Below are 24,289 nucleotides of genomic sequence, written 5' to 3'. Positions count from 1 at the left end.
CTTATTTGAGGAAACTTGTCAGACAATTGGAGTTGCCTGTGTTGAGTTTGATGCCTTTGAGCCAATTCTGTGTTAATGAGACTGCCATGACTCTGATTTTGTGTACATTAGAATTCATCTATTTTAGTCCTAAGTAATTAACAGGACAAAGTCTTTCAAAGGTTGTTTTAATCCCTGAATAAAGGACTAAGACGTTGTAATAAAACAGCACGGATAACTTATGGGGCATTTCCACCTGAGACTTACCCCACACCAGTGTGTTGCCAGTATTTAAGCTCTAGAGTTATTTTTAGGGAACTGTGTTGCCATCAGGAGTGTGACACTAAAGACTTGGAGCAAGCAGAATCAAAGTCTGTGTTATCAAGACAGTTGCTTAGTAAGCAGGTGTTAACCATAGAAGGAGTTAACCCATTTCTGTAAATGCAGGCTGAAAAGTACCAATGGCCTGACCTTGGCCCCAAGTCAGAGCAGGTCCGCTGAAGCCATGGTCCAGTGAGACACTGGAGCCGGGCCTTGGAAGTAAAAAACAAAAGTTTGAGCATGAGGTAAGTTTCTTCCTGAGGTAAGTCTCAGGTAGAAATTCACCACCAGAGTGTGCTGGTTTCAGACAGTCCATGGTTGGTCTGTCTAGTTTCCTCATCATTTCCACCATGCACCAAAATGTTGAGAAGGTGTATGATCTGTGATATGCGCAGGCACGCAGTAGGCCCGAGACTCCTGCGCAGTTCCCCAAGGACTGCCACACAGAAGGAATATCAGCCCACAGCGAGAAGCACGAGATTGAACTTCACTCAACTTTCTAGAGCAGTAGTCACCAACCGGTCGATCGCAATCGCATTCCAAGTCGGTCGCCAAACACTTCTGTAAAAAACCCAACGATAAAGCCTTGTGTTCCTATTTGTTTTATTCATCTCGGGCTGTGTGCGCCCAATGCACCCGATTCAGCTACCCTGTGTGGCGGGTAGGCGAACTGTTGCCATTTTGAACTATTTCATTTGTCTGAAGGTACAAACTCTGCCTTCCCGCTGGCCCGGAGAGCAAATCAAGTGCACTATAGGCCTACCACTGGCCAATCAGATGGCTCAGATTACCGTGTCTGCAGTAACGTAGCAGGCATAAAAGAAAGCTACAGCAAAGTTGATACTGTGAGATTTTAAAACGTTTAAAACCATGAGAGAGAGACGAATACAGAAAAGGTATGCTGTTTTTATGAGTGAGTTCATGTTTAAGTTCTTACTCTTTGTATTCAACACTTTTATAAGCCATAAAATGTGCGTTCTTTCTATTTCCACTGAGCGCTACAACAAGCACTGCAGCAGTAATGATTGAGTAGGAAAGTGTATCGATAGGCTTGATGTTACGTTTCTGTGTTTTGGGTTTGTTTGTGTTGTTTTGGGTTTGTTTGTGCATATGTATGTGTGCATTTCAGGAAATGGCTTCCTGGATTCCCCCAAGCAGCTGATTGGTCGGCCCCAGCAGATTGGAGCTCTGATCCCGGCCTCTCATCAGGGGATACAGCGGTCTGCAATTACCGACTCCTGCTGCAGCTTTAAAAGCCAGTGTTCCTTTGTTAGGAGAGAAAGCTTATTGGTTTGTCCTGTGTTTTGTTTTTGGTGTGTAAAATTGTTGTGAAGTATTTTGGAGCCGGTCCTGCAGACATATGTGTATGTCAAAAGGACTGTGTTTTTGATGATTGAAATGGTTCACTTTACATTAGTAATTATTCTGTTTTTGTTCCCAGGGGGGAAGGGGAAGGCACCTTGGGAGCGCTTAGGCAAGAGGCCTGCGGGCATACATATACCCGTAATATGTACTCTGTCTATGCACACTAGGTAAGACCTGGGCGGACCACCCCCTGTATTTTGGTTAGCGCGCCAGGTGGTGTTAAGAATAGATAAGTAGTGGGTGGTGGTAGCTACGGTAGGAGAGGGGACTCTTGCTTTGTTATTATTAGAGGCTTGAGTCTTTTTTAATATAGAGGAATATTTCACTTTCTCTGTTCATAGGAGGAACAACATGAATTTGTACATGAGGCAGAAATAATGCGGTGCGACTCGAGTTTTCGCCATCAGCTGGAAGACGGTTTCCCTTTTTGGTCTGTGTCAGTGGAGGAAAGGGAGAGCGGAGGGATGTTGAGAGGCGGACCCTCAGTCTGCTGCTCTCTCCCTCCGCTGAGACTGACCATAGATTCAGGCACCATCGACCCAGTAAAATAAAAAGCTAATTATTTAAATGTATTCTCACTCAGCTGTGCCGCATAAGTAATACAACAACTGATCTATTACCGGTGTGATCATATACAGTATCCTACCTCAAATTCCTAAACAACAATGTATTGGCAGGGCAATTCAAGAAAAGCCTATATGCGATAAATGTATTGGGCCTATAGCTTACTGAACAAACCTCATTGCTACAGTACTGTTTTTAATTGGTTAATGTTGTTTTTTATGTAAAAAAAAAAAGTCTAAGCGATAGATCTCTGCTTGCATTTTGACTCAAAGTGATCTTAACTCAGAACAGGTTGGTGACCACTGTTCTAGAGTTTTCCCTGTTAACACTGTCAATGTTTTGCCTTTACTGTGGCAAATTTGATCGAATCAACGCAATATTAGCCACTTTCAATGCAACATATCAAAACAAAATTAACTATGCAAGAGATTTTCTTGTAGGCAGAATGCATCGGAGTAGGATTCTATTGCATTGACATGTACCACTCAGCCCTTGCTCTACACAGACCGGTGAGGCTTAACCAATCAGAGCTGCAGTTGGCCTATATGCAAATAGAAAATAGCCATATATGGATCTTTGCCATTTAACTTTGAACTGGACTGTGTTTACAGCATGAGTGGTTCTGAGCAGATGCCCATGTTTTGAGATCAAAGTGAGAGCTGCATGTAGACACGTGCACATTTTATTAATATCCTTTGCAAGTTAGCTCGATTATTAGCCCAGTTATAGATACTTTGTAGTAAGCCATAGGGGAGTGATTGCTTCCTACAAGAGCACAAATCGTGTACATTTCGAGACATCTTTGAAAAGCGAGTCAGGTAAAGAGCTTTTGTTGTCTTAAAGGAGCAGTGTTGTATTTTGAGACAGGCTTGAATAAGCTAAGTAGCCAATAGGCAGAGGGTAGTATAATTTGTCTGATTCTCTGTAATAATGGTATGGTAATAATAATGCATTTTATTTTGTAAAGTGGTTTCTTGCATCACACAACAACATTTTCAGTCACCTCCTTGTCTGAAGAACAAGTGGATAAACAGGTTAATGTCAAGCCCTGCATGTTTTTTTCAAAGGTCTCATGGAATGTTGGCGTACATTGAACACCACACATTGGCTGCTACTGCAGGCTGAATGATAGAACAGCTATTTCCATGTTAACATGTTATGGGATGCATTTTCTCCATTGTTTTTGATGGTAGGCCACTCTGGTAGGCCTACATTATGATCAAATAGCCACAGTAGATGACTTGGCCACTGTTAAAACTAACTTAAAGCGGGTACAGCCTCAGTGTTCACAGTAAAAGTGCGCTGGAAGTTGCACAGAATTTTCACAATGTTCAAGTTTGTGTTCAGCAGACCTGAAATTTGCTCAGTGCTGAAATTTTTTAGAGGGAACATTGGTTACAACACACGTAAACACACAGGCACACACACAACAAACATACATGAACTTATAAAGAGCAGATTCTGAATGACCTTTCAAAATAACACACACACTAACACACAATCAAATTAAAAACTGATGGAAGGCCTACAGTATGAAGGCCTGCTGATCTTGGCTGATAAGGGTTTCATACATTGTCATCACTTCATGTGTCCTTCAATTCGACTGATTGCTGAGAATCTCCAAATCACATTTCCCTGCTGTTTCCTAACAGTACCCCCTCCCTCCTTTATGCCTCCCCTCTTCTCCCTCGGCTGATTTAAGTATGAACACACTCCCCCTGATAAATCTCTTCTGCCCAGACCTCCCACAGCCTTTTTTCCTCCCAGCTGTTCCAGGTGTGTCCTCTGGACTTCCCTTCCTGTTCTGGCTGTGGCTTCCCTCCCACCTCCAGTCTTTCACTGGCTGTTGCAGACGCTGCCTCCCAATTTCCCCCCGGCAGCGGCCTTCTTGCGTCTCTTGTTGAGCAGTGGGTTGCTGGAGGTGTCCAGGTCTTTGATCTTCACCTGGTCGTAGTCCACACGCATGTTGGCCAGAGCACTGGTCATCTCCTCCTACAGCACACAGAGAGGAAAGGGTTAGGGAGAAAAGAGGGTGGGAAATAAAGAAGAGAGAGAAGAAGAATCAAAGGGCAGGTTTATTTAATGATAGATAGAATAAGGTAGATAGACAGAAGATAAAGCTCTGCTCTGAATATAGCCTACAGCATAATAAATAGGAGAGGAGGCAATAAGCCCTCTGTTTCTAAAAATGGCTTCAGACCAGACTGTGATGTTTGCCTCCCCCTTGTGGAAGGTCAACCACTCCAGGGTCATCTGGTCTGGGAGCAATTCCATTTAAATATTTTCACACCACAAAAGCACTGAAATTCCGCTCACATTTTAAGATATCTAAATGGGAAAACGTGTAATTTTCATTGTTTCAACTGTATTTAAAATATTGTCTGGATGTAAAGTCAATGCATTCTATGATTCTGCTGATCCTGGGAAGTTCCTGGATGACCAGAGGGTGTCAGTGTTAGTCTGATTCTGACCTTCACGTCGTCCCACATCTCTCTGTCCTCAGTCAGGACCCGTGTGGTGTGGAGCGGTGTGGAGGGAACAACCATGGACCGCTGCAATGACAAAACACAGACACGATTATATAGTATGCATGCACTGTATATATACACACACACACACACACACACACACACACACACACACACACACACACACACACACACACACACACACACACACACACACACACACACACACACACACACACACACACACACACACACACACACACACACACACACTCACATTGATCCAGGGGTGGTTCATAAACTGTGTGATGGTCATTCTGTCGTTGGGGTCTGTCTTCAGCAGCTGATGGATCAACTGTTTGGCTGAGAGAAATCAATAAGAGGATCGAGGTCAAAACACACACAGACACACACCAGGCCCCAGCCAAGGCTTTGTTTTGGAATAAGGCGCCAGTTGGTCCACATGAGCAGGAAGCCCTACGAGTGTGAATTGTCTATGTTTGGGTGTGCTTGTGGATGAGTGTTGTGCTATAAAACACACTATTTAGAAGTTTGCAAAGGTTTGTCTGAATGAAAGCGATTTCTGGGAGTGACAACATTGGAGGGAATGCAGAGCTATACTAACAAATAAACAAAAGCCAGGTCTAATAGTCTAGTGCAGGGATCATCAACTAGATTCCCCCGCAGACCAATTTTTTTCTTGAGCGGATGGTAGGGGGGCCGGAACATAATTACAAATAATTTGCAGATTGCAAATTGACCGCAAGAAGCCCAAACAGATAACATATTTGACTAAAACACCTTGCTTACATTTGTATACAACCACATCTCTCTATTATGTCCGGGAATACATGGGAACAGATTTCCAAAATTAAAATAACTTCCAGCTGATTTTCTGGTATTTTTACCGTATTTTATGTCCAACAAGGAAAATGCATAATTTTTTTGATTAGAAAACTTGGGGGGCCAAATAAAAACATCCGCAGGCCACCAATTGGGGAACCTTTGTCTAGTGGAAGGGTGACCCGACCCAGTCTCACCTTCCTCTGACACCTCAGCCCACTCAGGTTTGGGGAACTCGTACTGGCCCATCCTGATCCTCCGTTTCATCCCTGGAGAGATGGCCTGGCCCGTGTTAGAGTAGAACGGTGGGAAACCACACAGCCTAAACAGGAGACAAATGCATAGAGGTTGATAGTTATTAGGTTGCACTGACTATCAAACGATTATATAGTATGCATGCACTGTATATGCACACACACACACACACACACACACACACACACACACACACACACACACACACACACACACACACACACACACACACACACACACACACACACACACACACACACACACACACACACACACACACACACACTACTCACACACACACACACACACACACACACTACTCACAGGATATACATGATGACGCCCAGAGACCACATGTCACATGACTTGTCATATTTCTCCGGGCCCAAAACCTCAGGAGCTTATAAACAGGAAAACAGACAGATGGAAAATACAATTACTTGTCCAATATTATACGCAGAATATAGTGACATACAGTGCATTCGGAAAGTATTCAGACCCCTTGACTTTTCCCACATTTTGTTACGTTACTGTCACACCCTGATCTGTTTCACCTGTCTTTGTGATTGTCTCCACCCCCTTCCAGGTGTCGACCATCTTCCTCATTATCCCCTGTGTATTTATACTATTCGTTTTATACTATACTATTTATACACAGTTCGTTTTGTTTCGTCAAGCCTACCAGCGTTTTTCTGTCTGTTCCTTCCTCTTGATTGTTCCTGTTTTCTAGTTTTCCCGGTTTTGACTTTTTCTGCCTGCCCTGACCCTGAGCCTGCCTGCCATCCTGTACCTTTGCCCCACCTATCTGGATTACTGACCCCTGCCTGCCCTTGACCTGTCTTTTGCCTGCCCCAGTTGTATTAATATACTGTTGTTAATTCGACGTTGTCTGCATCTAGGTCTTACCTCAAATGTGAAATTTACAGCCTTATTCAAAAAAAATTGTGGAGTGCTGCAGAGATGGTTGTCCATCCAGGAAGGTTCCACAGAGTAACTCGGGAGCTCTGTCAGAGTGACCATCGTGTTCTTGTTTACCTCGCTGACCAAGGTCCGTCTCCCCCGATTGCTCAATTTGGCCGGGCGACCAGCTCTAGGAAGAGTCTTGGTGGTTCCAAATTTCTTCCATTTAAGAATGTTGGACGCCACTGTGGTCTTGGGGACCTTCAATGCTGGGAAATGTTTTTGTACCCTTCCCCAGATCGGTGCTTCGACACAATCCTGTCTCGGAGCTCTACGGACAATTCCTTTGACCTCATGGCTTGGTTTTTGCTCTGACATGGACTGTCAACCATGGGACCTTATATAGACAAGTGTGTGCCTTTCCAAATCATTTCCAATCAATAGAATTTACCACAGGTGGACTCCAAGTTGTAGAAACATCTCAAGTATGATTAATGGAAACAGGATGCACCTGAGCTCAATTTCGAGTCTTATAGCAAACAGTCTGAATACTTATGTAGATAAGGTATTTCTAAAAACCTGTTTTCGCTTTGTCATTATGGAGTATTGTGTGTAGATTGCTGAGTAACATTTTTTATTTAATCAATTTTAGAACAAGGCTGTAATGTAACAAAATGTTGAAAAAGTCAAGGGGTCTGAATACTTTCTGAAGGCTCTGTAAATCTGATTATTACACATATTCCTACAGTAGTTTAGTATTGTCACCCAGCTCGCACATGACGTTCTGAGAACCATATGTTTCTTAGAGCTTGGTGAGAGTGTGGTTGTCCTATGTTCACTTTGCATACAACCTTCCCACAACATTCTGGGAATGGTGCAGGACAGTTGCTTGGCTTTGGAACATTCTACGCACATTTAAGGAACTTGACAAAATAACATTATTTTCTTGGTATTTCATTAATTTAACAGAACGTTTCCTAAAAGTTCAATCATGGTTAAATGTAATTTAAGTGTTGGTAATGTTCTAGGAATGTTCTCCAATTGGTTTGACATTGGGAATGTTCTCAAATATTACAAAGAACATTAAAGGAAAACTCTACCCCAAAACTATTTTTTGTTATTTGTTTCATTAGTGCATTGTTGATATTGTCCCAAAATGTTTTGTATGTCAGCAATCAAGTTTTCAAGATATGTAACTTTCAAAATACAGTAATCTGGCTTGTATGATGCATTTTGCATCATACAGACGTTCTCAGAATTTCCTTGCAACCTAAAAAGGAACGTTCCCAGAACAGGCGAAATGTTCACTTCCGTTCACCTAAAACGTTTTTTAAAAACGTATGGCTTCATTCCCAGAACCAATGGAAAACCAAAGATGTACGTTCCCACAACTTCCAAGGAATCAAATATGTTAGCTGGGAACTTACCCACATAGTAAGGGGTGTAGCAGGGGGTCTGCAGGAGGTTGTGTAGAGTGGTCTCCTTAGCGAAGCCAAAGTCTGTCAGTTTGAGAGTACCGTTGCTCTTCTGATGAGTGTACAGCAGGTTCTCAGGCTGAGGGAGGGGAAGTGAAATGTATCTGTCATTAACTGTGCACATAGTATTACTAAATGTATGGCAACTCTGTCATTATCTGCTGCTGTTATCTTCATCTGTGTGTCAGTGTCACATTGCTCACCTTGATGTCTCTGTGTGCGATGTCCATGTTGTGGAGAAACTCGATGGCTGTGCCAATATCCCGCATGATCTCTGAGCCCTCTAGATGAGAGCAGAGTTACACAGTCTCAGGACAACACTGTCTGTAACATTACACATATACAGTATAGTATGTCCATTCCCAGAAACAGACTCAATCCTTTTTCATTGGCCCCCTCCACTCTATGTCCATTCACCTCTCTCAGTGAAAGCTTGGTCTCCTCTGGCCTGGATCCGGCTGAACAGTTCTCCCCCTTGCATACTGGAACAAGAGAAACACATACATTGAGTTAATATTGAGATGCTGTCATGGAGTTATCATTCGAAACATAACACTGCCTATAACTCTCACACGAGACATGTTTCAAAAAGATAAACTCTGCTACTTGAATAAAAAGCCCTAAAATAATAGTGAAAACAGGAACCATTTAGATGAGGTTGATGTTTCGTGGGATAACGTTAGACTGGGGACAGAACAGTCTGCTATGCACTTCATCTGGCCCTCTGTCTTTCCATTTTGTCATTATACACATAAACATCCATACAGACAGGGACTCCTCTATCCTCCTCAATGATCTTCGTCTTTCGAAAAACACGGTGAATCACTTTCTGTTATGTGAAAATAATTGTTTGTATGCTCTATTGAGTGTGCGTGTGTGTATGCACGTGAGAGATAGAGGAGGAAGTGAGTAAGAGAGAGTGATCCGAGTCAAACTCAGTTATAGAATATTCTCCTTCATTAAACTAGCTGAGCTTAGCTGCCCTCCTCTCAACCTCTCTGAGACAGGAAAGAGCTGACCACAAAGACAGATTACTTTACAGCGAGCAAAACACGTCACATACACCCCCTGCTCTGAATCATCACACTCACTGTCTATGACTTGCCAGTACACTATACTCCCATTTCTTTAGAAATGCAGCTCATTGGAAATCAATGTCAGTATCTAAAATTCCACATACACACTTGAGTTAATGCATTCTCACTGCTCCAACCATGTGCTCTTTATTTCCTTAAAACTTGGGTGGTCTAGACTACGAGAAATTACTACAGTATATCAAGAGCGTCTGTGTCATCTCTGAGTACGGAGGAGAACCTGTGGTGATCTGTGAGGCACAGGTGGAGCCCCAGCCGTGGCCCAGGCCTGCCCACATACTTGGCCTGCATAGACATACCAAGGCCAAGTGACTGACCTTTCCATCAAGCCTAATGGTATCAGAGAGAAGCTATGAGGGATTGGCACTATGTCAATAGTTTACGGCTAGTTGCTGAAGACAGAGAAATGGGACTTGTATTCCCACATAGCAGAGGATTCTGGGTAATGTAGTCAAAGAGCTGACAGGACAAGATCCTACCATTCCATGATGATGAGCAGGCACTTCTTCCCATGATTCATGTTCTCGTACAGACTGAGAATACCAACGATGTAAGGTCCCCCCGACACCCGCCAGTGAAGCTCAACCTCCTGCCTCGCCTTGGGACTGTCATAGAGGATCTGTGTTGGAGTGAAGTGTGGGGAAGGAGTGGAGTACGGGAAGGGCAGAGAGTGAGATTGAATTACTTCATTTAAGTGAAACAATTGGCATTCCAACCAGGCACTCGTTCTGTCCTGAAGGGAATTGATCAATCATGACAAAAGAGGCTGGTTGGCCACGCAGCCAAACCTGATCCATTTAAATGTCAACGTATTAATCATGATGACACTTAACAACTCCCCTGATCTGCCTGACCTGTCCGTAACAGGACTTCAATGTTATCTTTTCCCTCTTTCAGTTCCCTACCACAGTGGGCCTGTTAAGTCATTTCACACACACACACGAACACACACACAGATAGCTGGCAGGCCTTGACATAGCACCCGTCTTCCATTCCATCAGAGGGTATTTTTGGGTGCTGACAGTTACAGAGTGGGCTCCTGCTGGATACCATGCCAGCCCAGTCACAGAGCTGCAGCTGAGAACAGAACACAACACAGACAGTCTGGCCACCACTCCTCCTTTTGCCACAACCTTACACATGCTTTACCTCACTTTTTTACAGCTTCAATTATATGACAATGTGGATGGTGAGAAATGTGGAAGTTACTGTACATACACTTGCACTTGGAGAAGGAGTTTCATCTAGAAAGTTGTGGTTTTAGAATGACTGGCAATAAACAGACTTTTATGGTCTCATTCGATAATAGAAGTCATAACTGGAGAACCTGACTCCCTCACTTAACAATGAATGAGATAGTTTCTTGAACACAGGGAAAGTATGCAAAAGTTTGGATTTGGCCCTAAGAGACTTGCTCTCATCATATCCTCGTTGCATCATCCATCCAAACTGAATAGCTTATGGCCAAGGCACATGTTGTAAAGAGCAGCTAATAAAAGACACAGGTGAAACTTCAACCAGAACAATCATAAACCCTTTTTTAACATTTACAATGTTACTATAGGAACTAGGTTTCATATCAACTTCACACAAAATAATGAGGGATTATTCATCTTTGGGTATTTATATTGTGAATGAGTGTGTTTTTATGTGTGTGTTTATCGTACACATGTGCTTAGTTGTGTTTTCTTTGGCATGAATTAGTGTGTGAGTTTATTTTTATATCTATGCCTATAGTGATAGTCTTTCTCTAAAGAGGAAGGACTTCCCCTTTGATGGATGTGTGTTGAAAGTGGAAGCGAAGCGAAGGACTTCCGTTGGCCTCTTTAACTGATGTGTGTTTAAACTTCATCTCACAACCCACAGTACCCAGGGTCACTATAAAAGAGTGGTCTTCATTTCTGTCCAGTATCTGGAGAGCATGTGAGAAAGAGTCTTGGCTACTTTATTGTGTTTTATGGGTTCTCATATGAAGATACAGATAGCTTAGGGCCCCGTGCGCTTCATTTCCTGTCCAGTGAATAAGAGCGTCCGCTAAATGATTCAAATGTAAATGTAATGTAAGCAAAACTGGAAACGTTGGAAAACTTTAGTACAAGCCCTAAAATCCCCTTTGTTCCTGGAGGAACTAAGGTGCTACACATGGGATTTTTTTTGAGAAAAAAAAAGAAAAGACATTTCTGTAATTTTAGAAAATGTCCATAATATATCTGCAGTAATAGTGGAATGATGTGTTGATTTGCCGTGATATTCACCTCTTGATTTCTACCGCTGGGTCGGCTTCTGTTGTCAAAATGGTATAGCTGTTTTGACTTTGTGGCTGTGATATCTGGTGGAAACCGGGGCAAGCGGCCAATGTAGAAATCTCTCTGTCATTTCCTGCTTGCTAGAATTCTATACTGTTTGCTCAATTTCTGCACTGAATAGTGTAGGAAATTATTGTTACATCTAACTAGCTTTTCACTAGTACTTTTGGGTGTCAGGGAAAATGAGTCAAAAGTACATTATTTTCTTTAGGAATGTAGTGAAGTAAAAGTAGAAGTTGTCAAAAATATAAGTAGTGAAGTAAAGTATTGATACCCCCCAAAAAACAACTTAAATAGTACTTAAGTACTTTACACCACTGCCCGAAAGTAAAAGGCTCAAGCGTGAGTCTACACTATGTTACAGGGAAATGGGATGTGGTGGAGGCGGGAGACTTGCTTTGAATGCAGTCTAGTACTGTTGCAATCCATCTAGCTTCCACATAGGGTAGAAATTCTGAGAAATTCAATGTGGGCAAACACATAGACGCAGAAACACACACACGCATGGTCACACACACACACACACACACACACACACACACACACACACACACACACACACACACACACACACACACACACACACACACACACACACACACACACACACACACACACACACACACACACACACACACACACACACACACACACGCACGCACGGACACACATTCTCATAACCAACTTTCCAGAGTTCAGGTTAGTAGGTTAACTCTGCTACAGACAAAAAGAATTGGACATTTAGCAGACACTCTGATCCTTTGAATGCAGCCAATCCATCTAGCAACCACATAGGTGAGAAAATCAACAGTCCCCCCCCATCTTCCTCGAAACCAATCAGATCCTTCTCAGCCCCTCCTAACATAGCATTGTGTCCTGGTAGCCACAGAGAAAATCTCATATTTTCCTTCATATAGCTCCATAGACCTTCTCACGCACACTGGCACATGCAGCATCAATAGCTTTACACACTGCTGCAAATGAGGAAGTTTAGAGACTGTTCAAGGTTGAGGGCAGTCTGGATATTGATGTGTGTGTCTCAGTAACAGAGCTTGTTTACCCTACCTTTCCCTTTATAATTGTTTCCAGCCAATAAAGCGGAGGTCATAAAATTGAGTAAATAGAGCTGAGAGATAGGTGTGAGAGTGCAGGATATATAATGCTGTAGTAAGTAGTTATGGAAGAACAGATGAAACTGGAGAGAACATTAAGAGATACTACTGATATTAGATTAGGAACCTTATCTGATGCTCAATAGATAATAAGATTCCACTTGAAACTAAATGTAGCTAAATCTATAGTATTTACATATAGGCTACACAGGCAGACATTGTACTAATATAGTAGTAATACCAATTTGTGGTATGTAACCAGGTATAATCCTGAAATATATATTAACCTGAACAGAACATGTTTTTACTATAATGCTTATCATCACACCATCCCTCTGACTGATTAACTGTTTTAATTCTCATAACCAACTTTTCTGGGGATCAGAGTTCAGGTTAACTCTGCTACACACTACATTTTTAGCCAGACACACATTGACAGATTTTTCACCTAGTCGGCACGGGGATTCGAACCAGCAACTTTTCGGTTACTGGCCCAATGCTCTTAACCACTAGGCTACCTGCCTCTAGGCTACCTGCCACTACAGTCTCTCAAATCACTTTCATGTGAAACGAAACCATAGTATTTTAAGTGGGCCTCAACGGAAGCACAGATGGACCACAATCCTGCCAACCATGCCAAAAAGTTGTATAAGCCATGCCAGTGGTTTATAATATAATAACAACAACCACAAACATAAACAGAAGCTGAGGAAGCTGAACAGTGAGCTAAAACCACATAGATGCAAATCCATGAAATTAGATTAATCAAAAAACTCTTTGAAAGAAGAAGAGCTTGACTATGAAGAGAGTGAATTAGAGTTCCAGAATGAAACATTCCCCAGCCAAATAAAGGTTCTAATGGAACATACAGTGAATGGAATCTCAGGATTTCCTTCATGGAAGAACACTGGGTCTTTTTAGGCTAGACACAGACTCTTAGAGCTTGCAGCCAGGCAAGTCTAAGACGAGATAACCCTGATCGCTGTAATTGAATCAGATTAAAAGGATGGCTTCTCTTCAGGTCTAGTAGAGTGGATTAAAACTATACCCATCCATTACACTTAGCGTTTAGGAGTGGACTTAATTAAAAAGTGACTGAGCTGGACAGCTGTTCATCCCAATGACTTGTTCTGTCTATGGCTGTTTGTCTTGTAGTTAAAAACAAAGGAAAAATCTAGTCGTAAATGTGCCAATTTTATACTTTATGCACAAGGCTCACCCAGGCTTATACAAACAGAGGCTGGCTTCTGTACGATCACAAAAACACAAAAGCAAACTCTGAAACACCACCCCACCCCTGACAGAATATTTTCCAATCCACATTTCACACTTGTATTTTATTTGGCATACAGTGGGTGGTGTCCATTCCCTGCAGTCAATATTGAAATGCTTTCCATTGGTCACATTCTCCAAGCTCTTAAATTGGATCTGAGTGAGAGCCCTTATAGGACAGCTTTGCCCTGTGGCTCCATGGGTAGTTCCTGGTCACTGTGACCAGAGAGGATGAGGCGAAGCGAGAGGGTCGACTCCGCCCAAAATATGTCCTCACAGATTAAGCAGACTTGGTCTGCTTTACGATTATAGGGTTAAGCAGACCAAGTGAGGAGTTTTTGTATGGGGGCAATGAGAGAGTGTCGAATTTGGTAAAGATAAAAGTGAATTGCTCTTTTGATAGGTGAGGCTTATTTGAGCAAACAGAAGTTCCATAATGCTTACATTTTCTACGAGTATATTGATATGTTTTCTACAAAAGATCAATGGCTAGCTAGAACATTCCCACCTGATCTCGCCTCCTCCAGCCTGTCTTTCGCCTTTGCAGACATGTATTTCCATTAGTAGAGCGGTCAGTCGACCATCTTGTCAATATAATAGATGATCTTTGCTGTGACCTGCTCTGGGTCCTCTCTGACAGTGGGAGTTATGAGCAGGCACCTGGTGAGACACCCAGTTGTGATTGCAATTAAAATGCTTAACACAGCTTCTTACCTGTAATAGGCAACTATACCAGACAATGTCAGTCAGCAGGCCAACTTTCAGTCCTCCAATTTAAAATGCTCATTACTTATCCACAGCATCCGTCAGTACTTGTACCCTAATTATCCACAGCATCCGTTTGCCAAATGATGTTTTCCTGACTGATTGCACTCTGCTGTATGATGTCCCAAACACTGAAAATAACCTCTAATAATAATTATTATTGTAAAAACATTTATTTGGAGGGTAGATCAGCTTTAATAGTGCAGATAGATTGTGGCTTCCATCAATGTAATTGTCTGCATCATTTCCAATCCCCTATATCTTTTTTTGTAAATATATATATAAATCTTTTTTTAATTGATTTTTCTTTATTATTTTCCCCTAACCCTACCACCCCTCCCCTAATTGGAGTAAACTAATGGACAACAACACTTAGACTTCTACTTCCAGCTTATACATACTATATACATTTTAGGGACATGGTATATTTTACAATAGTTATCTTTTGTTTGTTTTTAGTCTCATCCTTCAGCTACACACAACCCCTCCCATCTATCTCTGAAGACCATCCAACCTTTCTATTCTAATAGTTTCTACAGATTGTAAATTAAAGATAAACATTTTTGCTAAGAGTATTATTATATTATTGATCGATTGACTATGATTTTCAAAATCACCCAGCAGTGCTATCTGCAGAGTTAGCTCCAGGCAAATGGTGCAATTCTTCAGCCATTCCTGAACCTGTGACCAAAAACAAGCTACAAATGGACAATACCGAAACAAATGATTTAATGATTCTTTATATATATATATATATATATATATATATATATATATATATATATATAACATTCTATTGGTTGCAATAATTTTTTATAGTAATTTAAATTGAAAAACTAGTTTAAATAACCTCTAATAATTGAATGTGAATGACAAGATAGATTTGAATTCAGGACAATTCCAAACACATATTACTCTTTTTTCTGCCATCCCCTGTAAAATGACCTGCTCTCTTCCCTTCTCCTATCTCTCTTTTCTCCGATTCTGTACTGTATCCAATCCTTTTATCCTGACCCACGCCCCCCTCTTGTCCTTTGTGTTTGACTATATGCTCCTGGTTAGGAGATTCTGATCCAGCTGGATTACTGTAGGACAGCCATATGTAAAAAGAAGGATCCGGACCCAGAACAGGGTCAATACGGACCACGGGTCCAGACTATAAAAACAAAATATATATATTTATTTATTACGAATTCAGTCGGAATTCAACTCCTGGTATCATATGAACACACATAAACATAGAAAATGTGTAGAATTTACAATAGTGCTACATTTTCCCTTCCTTCCATGGCAAAAGTGTAGAATGCAGGAAATTAGCTTAAAAACTGCATTTTTTTCCTCTGCCAACAAGATGGATGTGAACAGTTTGGGTTTAAAAGGGTTGCGCAGGTGGGGGTTTGTCACTACGCCGATAAATAACATTATACATCTGGACCTTTGCCACCGAGGAAATGTCCCTAACCAGACCTTTTCAAATAGTATTTGAGTACCCCTGCTGTAGGCAGTAAATCGCTGCCTCTGTAGCCCTGTACTGACAGGTGACAGCTTTCCATTGGCCAGAACAACGTAAGTTGTGTGTCGTGTGTGTGTGTGTGGTGTGTGATAAGAAAACTTATGCTTTAGCTCAGTAGGTTAACAGTGTCTTGCATCATGCCGATGTGCTAAATACTATATGGTCAGATCACACACAAGGTTGTTGCCGCTCAACCAGAATAGTAACATGCAAAGCACACAAGTGCAGGGGTTGGAACCAGTTCAGAGAACAGAACCAAAAATGATTACATTTTTCAAGGAACAGAACCAGAATCAGAACCGAGAACAAAAGTGATCTATACTGTTCCGGAACAGAACCATTATTTTAAAAGCATGGTAACTGGTTAATAACGTTATTTAACGTTCTGTGCATTTTTTTCCAGTCCCACAAAAACCTAAACAAAGCACCTACCGTATGCAAAGCCCTCACTCACTCAAAAACGTATTCCAGTGTCTGCCTGCCTGCCAGCTGATCATCTTTCCCAGTGTGTGTGTAGACTGCCTGCCTCTCCCCCTCCCGCCGAAGCATGCATAGTCTGCTGTAGCTACAGACAAGCGTGATTCAGAAATTAGGGAGAGAGATTTTTCATTAGAGAACAATGGATTCACTTTTTCAACGCTAATTAAGGATACTATGGTTATTACGTTATTAACTACAAAAAGGTAAGACATGTTTATATTTTAATTCTGATGCCACTCTGCACACACAAGCTTGTTAGCTAGCTAGCTGGTCTAGCTCTTAAACTCTAGGCGGCATTATGTGTAATGTAACGGAACGGAGATTCATGATCAAGTGCTATCTCTGGTCCAATGTTAGTTAAACCAACTCTCTGAAGTTCAAAGACATTCAAAGTTCTTTCATAGAAGCTGCTCCTCCGTAGGTATAATTCTGTGGGCCTAATTCAGATAATGCATGTCGTAACAACAAGATGCCCACTTGTCTGCCCAATGCATGTGCATAGCTTGCCCGCACCATAGCAAGCTGCTCTATCCATTGGTGAAGTAATTTAATGTCGAGCTAAATGTAAAAATAATATATATTTCAAAGGTTTAAAAAGGAACAGAAAGGAATGATATAAACCATTACTTTTTTTTGTTCGAACCGGTTCAGAACTTTATTTTGCTGGTCGGAACAGTGGAACGACACAAAAAAAATAATGGTTCTGTTCAGAATTAAACGATTGGAAAATAATTTTGGTTCCAACCCCTGCACACGTGTAAATCAAAACTAGAGTAACACATTTGTTCTGAGCCTCAGCCCATCCCATGATCCCCCCTGCCTGTCTTCCAGGAACCCAACTCCAGGAGCAGAGTCAGCACCTTAAAGGAAAACTCCACCAAAAAACTGTCTTTTGGTATTTGTTTCCTACGTCCATTGTTGATATAGTCCTAAAATGTTTTCTATGTCAGCAATCAAGTTTTCAAGATATAAAGTACCAGTCAAAAGTTTGGACAGCTACTCATTCAAGGGTTTTTCTTTATTTTTACTATTTTCTACATTGTAGAATAATAGTGAAGACATCAGAACTATGAAATAACACATATGGGATCATGTAGTCATCAACCAAGTGTTAAATAAATCCGAATATATTTTATATCTGACATTCTTCAAAGTAGCCACCCTTTGCCTTGATGACAGCTTTGCACACTCTTGGCATTCTCAACCAGCTTCATGAGGAATGCTTTTCCAACAGTCTTGAAAGAGTTCCAACATATGCTGAGCACTAGTTGGAGGCTTTTCCTTCACTCTGCGGTCCAACTCATCCCAAATCCAACTCATCTCAATTAGGTTGAGGTCGGGTGATTGTGGAGGCCAGGTCATCTGATGCAGCACTCCATGACTCTCCTTCTTGGTAAAATAGCCCTTACACAGCCTGGAGGTGTGTTGGGTCAATGTCCTGTTGAAAAACAAATGATAGTCCCACTAAGTGCAAACCCACTAAGTGTCACCAGCAAAGCACCCCCACACCATCACACCTCCTCCTCCATACTTCACGGTGGGAACCACACATGCGGAGATCATCCGTTCACCTACTCTGTGTCTCACAAAGACACAGTGGTTGGAACCAAAATCTCACATTTGGACTCATTAGACCAAAGGACAGATTTCCACCAGTCTAATGTCCATTGCTCGTGTTTCTTTGCCCAAGTACGTCTCTTTGCAGCAATTCAGCCATGAAGGCCTGATTCACGCAGTCTCCTCTGAACACTTGTGGTTGAGATGTGTCTGTTACTTGAACTCTGTGAAGCATTTATTTGGGCTGCAATTTCGGAGGCTGGTAACTCTAATGAACTTATCCTCTGCAGCAGAGGTAACTGTGGATCTTCCTTTCCTGTGACAGTCCTCATGAGAGCCAGTTTCATCATAGCGCTTGATGGTTTTTGCGACTGCACTTGAAGAAATGTTCCATATTGACTGACTTTCATGTCTTAAAGTAATGATGGACTGTTGTTTCTCTTTGCTTATTTGAGCTGTTCTTGCCATACTATGGACTTGGTCTTTTACCAAATAGGGCTATTTTCTGTATACACCCTTCTCCCTTTTCACAACACAACTGAGGCTCAAAAGCATTAAGAAGGAAAGAAATTCCATAAATGAACTTTTAAGAAGACACACCTGTTAATTGAAATACATTTCAGGTGACTACTTCATGAAGCTGGTTGAGAGAATGCCAAAAGTGTGCAAAGCTGTCATCAAGGCAAAGGGTGGCTATTTGAAGAATCTAAATTATGAAATATATTTTGATTTGTTTAACATTGTTTTGGTTGCTACTTGATTCAATATGTGTCATTTCATAGTATTGATGTGTTCACTATTATTCTATAATGTAGAAAATAGTAAAAATAACGAAAAACCCTTGATTAATAGGTGTGTCCAAACTTTTGACTGGTACTGTGTAATTAAACAAAATGTATCATGTTGGTTGTATTTCTGTATTTTGGAAGTTATATATCTTGAAAACTTGATTGCTGCCATGAAAAACATTTTGAGATTATCTCAACAATGGACTAATGAAACAAATACCAAAATAACATTTTGGGGTGGAATTTTCCTTTAACTGATAGGCTAGTTGAAGGTCAATGCCACCGCCAGCCAGCCAGCAGGGACGTCACCAGGACCTGGCTTTCAGGGCTTTAGCTTTAGCCCCGAATGATTTTGGGTCATCCCTGAATATGTAGAGCTGCTGGGATGGTGTAAAACAAAATGATCAACTGAATATCCCGCTTAGTTCATAGAGCTGGTTACTTGAAACTCCTGAAGTCATCCACACTTTATAATCAGCGGTATAGTGCTGCTGTTGGGCAGCGGAGCGATGCTTCGCCACTTCTCAGTATGGTGCTGTGTCTCACACAATCAGTTAATGATTCATTCGTTCTCTAGATAACAAAGCGAATATAATAGCATATATGATGCTAGGCTACTGTTAGACCAAAAACACCACGTCATTTCTTATGACAATTTAGGATGATTGTGCTGAATTCTTTTTTTAAAAACTCAACAGCGCGCGCCATAGGCTAAATATGCTTTGACTGAAACAATATACAGGTGGCTCTGTTTAACTCCATCTGCTCTAACATTTGATTAAACATTAGTTAGGCTACTTAAATCATTTAACAAGATCAAAATGTATATTCCCAAAGGGATTGGGATCAAATTATTGTCATGCAGGTTGTTGGCATGCAAATGACTAGCATGCAGATGCTGATCCAGTAAAACGTTAATCATTTTCATTCACGATTGACAATGATGGCCTAATTTATAATAAGGTAGGCCTCATTTTTTGTTTTAGGATGAAAAAAATAGAACATTTTCTTTGAGCCACTAGGCCTATGTGTAGGCATATGCAATCGTGCAACTTGGATGAGGCATTGTATGTAGGCGTATATTCTAAAATGATATTGTACAAATCGGCCTACATGTAGGTAGTCTACCAACTTTAAATCAGAAAATAGTATGTAATAATAATTTTTTTAATTGTGCTCCGTTAGGCAAAATATATCACGACACCACTGGTTTGCCTATAATAAATGTAACACCAACGAGCTTCTTCAAAACCTGTTTGGGATAGGGGCAGCATTTTCACTTTTGCATGAAATGCGTTCCCAGAGTAAACTGCCTGCTACTCTGTCCCAGATGCTAATATATGCATATTATTAGTAGTATTGGATAAAAAAAACACTCTGAAGTTTCTAAAACTGTTTGAATGATGTCTGTGAGTATAACAGAACTCATATGGCAGGTCAAAACCTGAGAAAAATCCAACCAGGAAGTGGGAAATCTGAGGTTTGTAGTTTTTCAAAGCTTGGCCTACCGAATACAGTGTCTATGGGGTTAAGTTGCACTTCCTAAGGCTTCCACTAGATGTCAACCGTCTTTAGAAACTTGTTTCAGGCTTCTGCTACAAAGGAGGGGCTCATGAGACCTGTTTGAGTCAGTGGTCTGGCAGAGTGTCTCAGGCTCGTGACGCGCGCTCCCGACAGAGTTACCTCTCGTTCCAGTCCTTTGCTACAGACAATGGAATTCTCCGGTTGGAACATTATTGATGATTTATGTTAAAAACATCCTAAAGATTGATTCCATACATCGTTTGATATGTTTCTACGACCTGTAACGGAACTTTGAGTTTTTGTCTGGACCTAGTGCTCATGAAAATGGATTATTTGGACATAGATTATGGACTTTATGGAACAAATCAGTCATTTATTGTCGAACTGGTATTCCTCGGAGTGCATTCTGATGAAGGTCAAAGGTAAGTGAATATTTATCATGTTATTTCTAACTTCTGTTGACTCCAACATGGCGGAAATTTCTTTGGCTGGATTGGGCTCTGAGCGCCGTACTCAGATTATGCTTTTTCCGTAAAGATTTTTGAAATCTGACACAGCGGTTGCATTAAGGAGAAGTCTATCTTTAATTCTGTGAATAACACTTGTATCTTTTATAGATGTTTATTATGAGGATTTCTGGGATTTCTGTGGCTATCTGCAAGATCACCGGATGTTTTGGAATCAAAACATTACTGCACGTAACGCACCAATGTAAACTGAGATTTTTGGATATAAATATGCACATTATCGAACAAAACATACATGTATTGTGTAACATGATGTCCTATGAGTGTCATCTGATGAAGATCATCAAAGGTTAGTGATTAATTTTATCTATATTTCAGCTTTTTGTGACTCCTATCTTTGGCTGGAAAATGGCTGTGTGTTTTTTTTTTACTTGGCTCTGAACTAACATAATCATGTTGTGCTTTCGCTGTAAAGCCTTTTTGAAATCGGACACGATGGGTAGATTAACAAGATGTTTATCTTTCAGTTGCTGTTAATGTGTGAAAGTTACATATTTCAAAAAAATATTTTTGAATTTCCCGCGCTGCCTTTTCAGCGGAATGTTGTCAAGGGGTTCCGCTAGTCGAACGCCTGCGCTACAAAGGGCCAAGCATGGTACATTGTCTTTTTGTTTTCACTGAATCTCAGTTTGGATATTAGATTACAATTAGGCTGGGAAATGTTAACTAAATTGGGTAAACATGAGAAAATACGTGATTAGATTGAAACACTTGTTCATTGACTTAATGAAATTATTCTACAGGCTACTGCATGATATATTACTTTAAATATTATTGTAACAGTAGGCCTAACTATGCAATAACCTCATATGGGGTTACTGACTACAATCCATTGAATTAATAATAAGAAGTGTTAATTATATGGCCTTGGGGAGAGCACAGTACATGGAAGGGGTGCTGGAAGTGCTGCAGAGAAATGTAAATACATTTTCCAAATTATATAATTAGCCTACTGTTGTCTGTAAAGAAATTAATTAAATAATTGAAAATACTACACCAGAGAGTATAATTTAGCCACATAGGATCAGTAGCTTCTTTAAAAAAAATCGTTGTCGATTATTTTTTGTCACATCAGGAGCGCATAGGCCTAGGCTACCGGAACTCAGCTGATTGTTGAGTTGTGGCTGTCGATGTGGCTGTCAATGAACAGTAGGCAGTAGCTAAAAGGCCTTTCGCAATATAAATACAAAGATGAGTGAGTGCCACTGTAAAGTTGGTGGGCTATAATTCCAACTCATAGCGTATCCACTATGAGTTGAGCCCTGAATGTTATGAACCTCTGGTGATGCCCCTGCCAGCCAGCACACACACACATAGAATATGCATTACACACACATGGATACCGGTACACACTAGTTGCCCATGTTAATTACTGTGTTATTACACCACCATGGCTTTTCCTTGCTTTTCCTCAATATAATACTCATTTACAATGTCATGCTAGTACTTGGCACATGGTGAATGAGTTTGTATACTGTTAGAAAACATGGTTCCAATGGTTTTCAGCTGTCCCCATAGGTGAACCTGTTTTAGTTCCAGGTATAACCCTTTTGGGTGCCATGTATAACCCAAAAAGGCTTCTACCATGAACCAACAAGTGTTATTTAAAGGGTTCTCCTATGGGGACAGTCGAATAACCCTTTTATAGATATCATCTTTTTTTCTAAGTGTATAAGCAGAAAGACATCTGATAAGAAACTCCGATCAAAGTTCCTAAGTTAGTTTTTCTAGTTGATTTGATCTTCACTAGGGAATATGCAAGATCCCAATACGACCAAATGGCATCAGGACTCACACTCCGAGTGAGCAACAGCCTATTTCCATTGGTAGGTGATATTACCTTCAGTGCGCACTTCTCCCCCGTCTTCTTATTTGTGCATTCCAGAACCTTCCCATTGATCCCAAACCCAAGGACCTGACTAGATATCTTATAATCGTCTGTCACCGCGTTACGCTTTATCTCCAATTTGGGGAACACGGGCAAGGGGAAGTGCGTGGAATCCGTGTCCTGTGCCGTACGCACTGCGCTGTCAGTGGGGGCTGGCTGGGTTGGAGGTTCTGATGGGAAGTCTGGTTCTTGCTCAGCCTTCGGCAGTTCCGAAGGTTTCTCCTTACCCATACCATTTTGTAGCATGGTCCCACAGATGCTGTGTCTCTGTGAGTGGTCCCCCAGGATGAAAAAACGACCTCAATAGGCTAATATGATTCGCAAGTGAAATGACGCGCTTGTCCGTAATTTACGCCAAGCAGAAATGACTCCCAGACACTGAAAATGGCACGCATTCGGTAGTCACTTTCTCTTGGCCAGTTCCTGTGTGCCTTGGGATGTTTAAAACAATAGTCCCACTATTAAAAAAGTTTGATACAAAAAGTTTTCTATAACTTAAAAATGAAATGGAAAAATATTGATATTCTTCAACCAATTATTCAATTCAAGTTCAATTCAATAATCCTGTATATCCACGGTGTAACATTTTTTTCACTAAAACATGTCCACATCTGAGTAGGCTATAGTAGAATGACTTCGGTTAAACTGGCCTCGTCACTTTCCAACGTCCTTTCGTTACATTCACATGGGCTACTGACTGAGGAGCTTGCATAAGCATTACTCCTCTACCCAAGTCATATTTCTCCAGCGGCTGTCTTTTAAAGGAGCAGTACAGTTGACAAATAACTGGTAGTCAGGGTAGGGTTGAGTTGAATGGAATCAAATTAAAAAAAATCCCCTGAAGACTAACAACAAGTAGGATGGTTTCTATGCAATAATTACTATACTCAAATGTCAGATTACTGTATATGTTAGATTACGTGTTTGAAATGACTGCCAGTGTTACCTAAGCAGGTGATGCCTGCTTCAGTTTTCAAGGATATCCATCCCTCTATATACACTACATGACCAAAAGTATATGGACACCCATTCAAATGAGGGGATTCGGCTATTTCAGCCACACCCATTGCTGGAAGGTGTATAAAATCAAGCACACAGCCATGCAATCTCCATATACAAACATTGGCAGTAGAATGGCCTTACTGAAGAGCTCACTGACTTTCAACGTGGCACCGTCAATTCGCCAAATTTCTGCCCTGCTGGAGCTGCCCCTGTCAACTGCAATTGCTGCTATTGTGAAGTGGAAATGTCTAGGAGCAACAACGGCTCAGTAGCAAAGTGGTAGGCCGCACA

At 41.1% G+C, this 24,289-nt stretch overlaps 2 protein-coding genes across 2 annotated transcripts in view; one reads left to right on the top strand and one right to left on the bottom strand.

Moving 5' to 3' along the window:
* LOC139536571 (uncharacterized) overlaps positions 1-24,289 on the top strand; it is a 154,527-nt gene that overhangs the window by 15,585 nt on the left and 114,653 nt on the right. The window lies entirely within an intron of this gene.
* Positions 3,158-23,676, bottom strand: LOC139535618 (MAP kinase-activated protein kinase 2-like). The gene is made up of 10 exons (XM_071335209.1): positions 22,949-23,676; positions 9,744-9,883; positions 8,588-8,652; positions 8,374-8,453; positions 8,123-8,249; positions 6,120-6,195; positions 5,738-5,862; positions 4,975-5,060; positions 4,701-4,781; positions 3,158-4,221 (listed from the first exon to the last, which is right to left on the bottom strand). The coding sequence occupies exons 1-10, from the start codon at positions 23,240-23,242 to the stop codon at positions 4,066-4,068; spliced, it is 1,230 nt and encodes a 409-aa protein (XP_071191310.1). The 5' UTR covers positions 23,243-23,676; the 3' UTR covers positions 3,158-4,065.

Source organism: Salvelinus alpinus, chromosome 12 (assembly GCF_045679555.1).
Source record: "Salvelinus alpinus chromosome 12, SLU_Salpinus.1, whole genome shotgun sequence".
Classification (NCBI taxonomy): domain Eukaryota; kingdom Metazoa; phylum Chordata; class Actinopteri; order Salmoniformes; family Salmonidae; genus Salvelinus; species Salvelinus alpinus.
This window is presented reverse-complemented; position numbering and strand designations above follow the sequence as displayed.

Bases quoted from the DNA above. Each gene is read 5' to 3' on its own strand.
- LOC139535618 (XM_071335209.1), bottom strand. From the start codon at position 23,242: ATGCTACAAAATGGTATGGGTAAGGAGAAACCTTCGGAACTGCCGAAG. The intron at 8,250-8,373 runs GTGAGCAATGTG...CCCCTCCCTCAG, and splicing joins TCGCACACAGAGACATCAAG to CCTGAGAACCTGCTGTACAC. The intron at 4,222-4,700 runs GTCAGAATCAGA...TGTGTGCTGTAG, and splicing joins AGATGTGGGACGACGTGAAG to GAGGAGATGACCAGTGCTCT.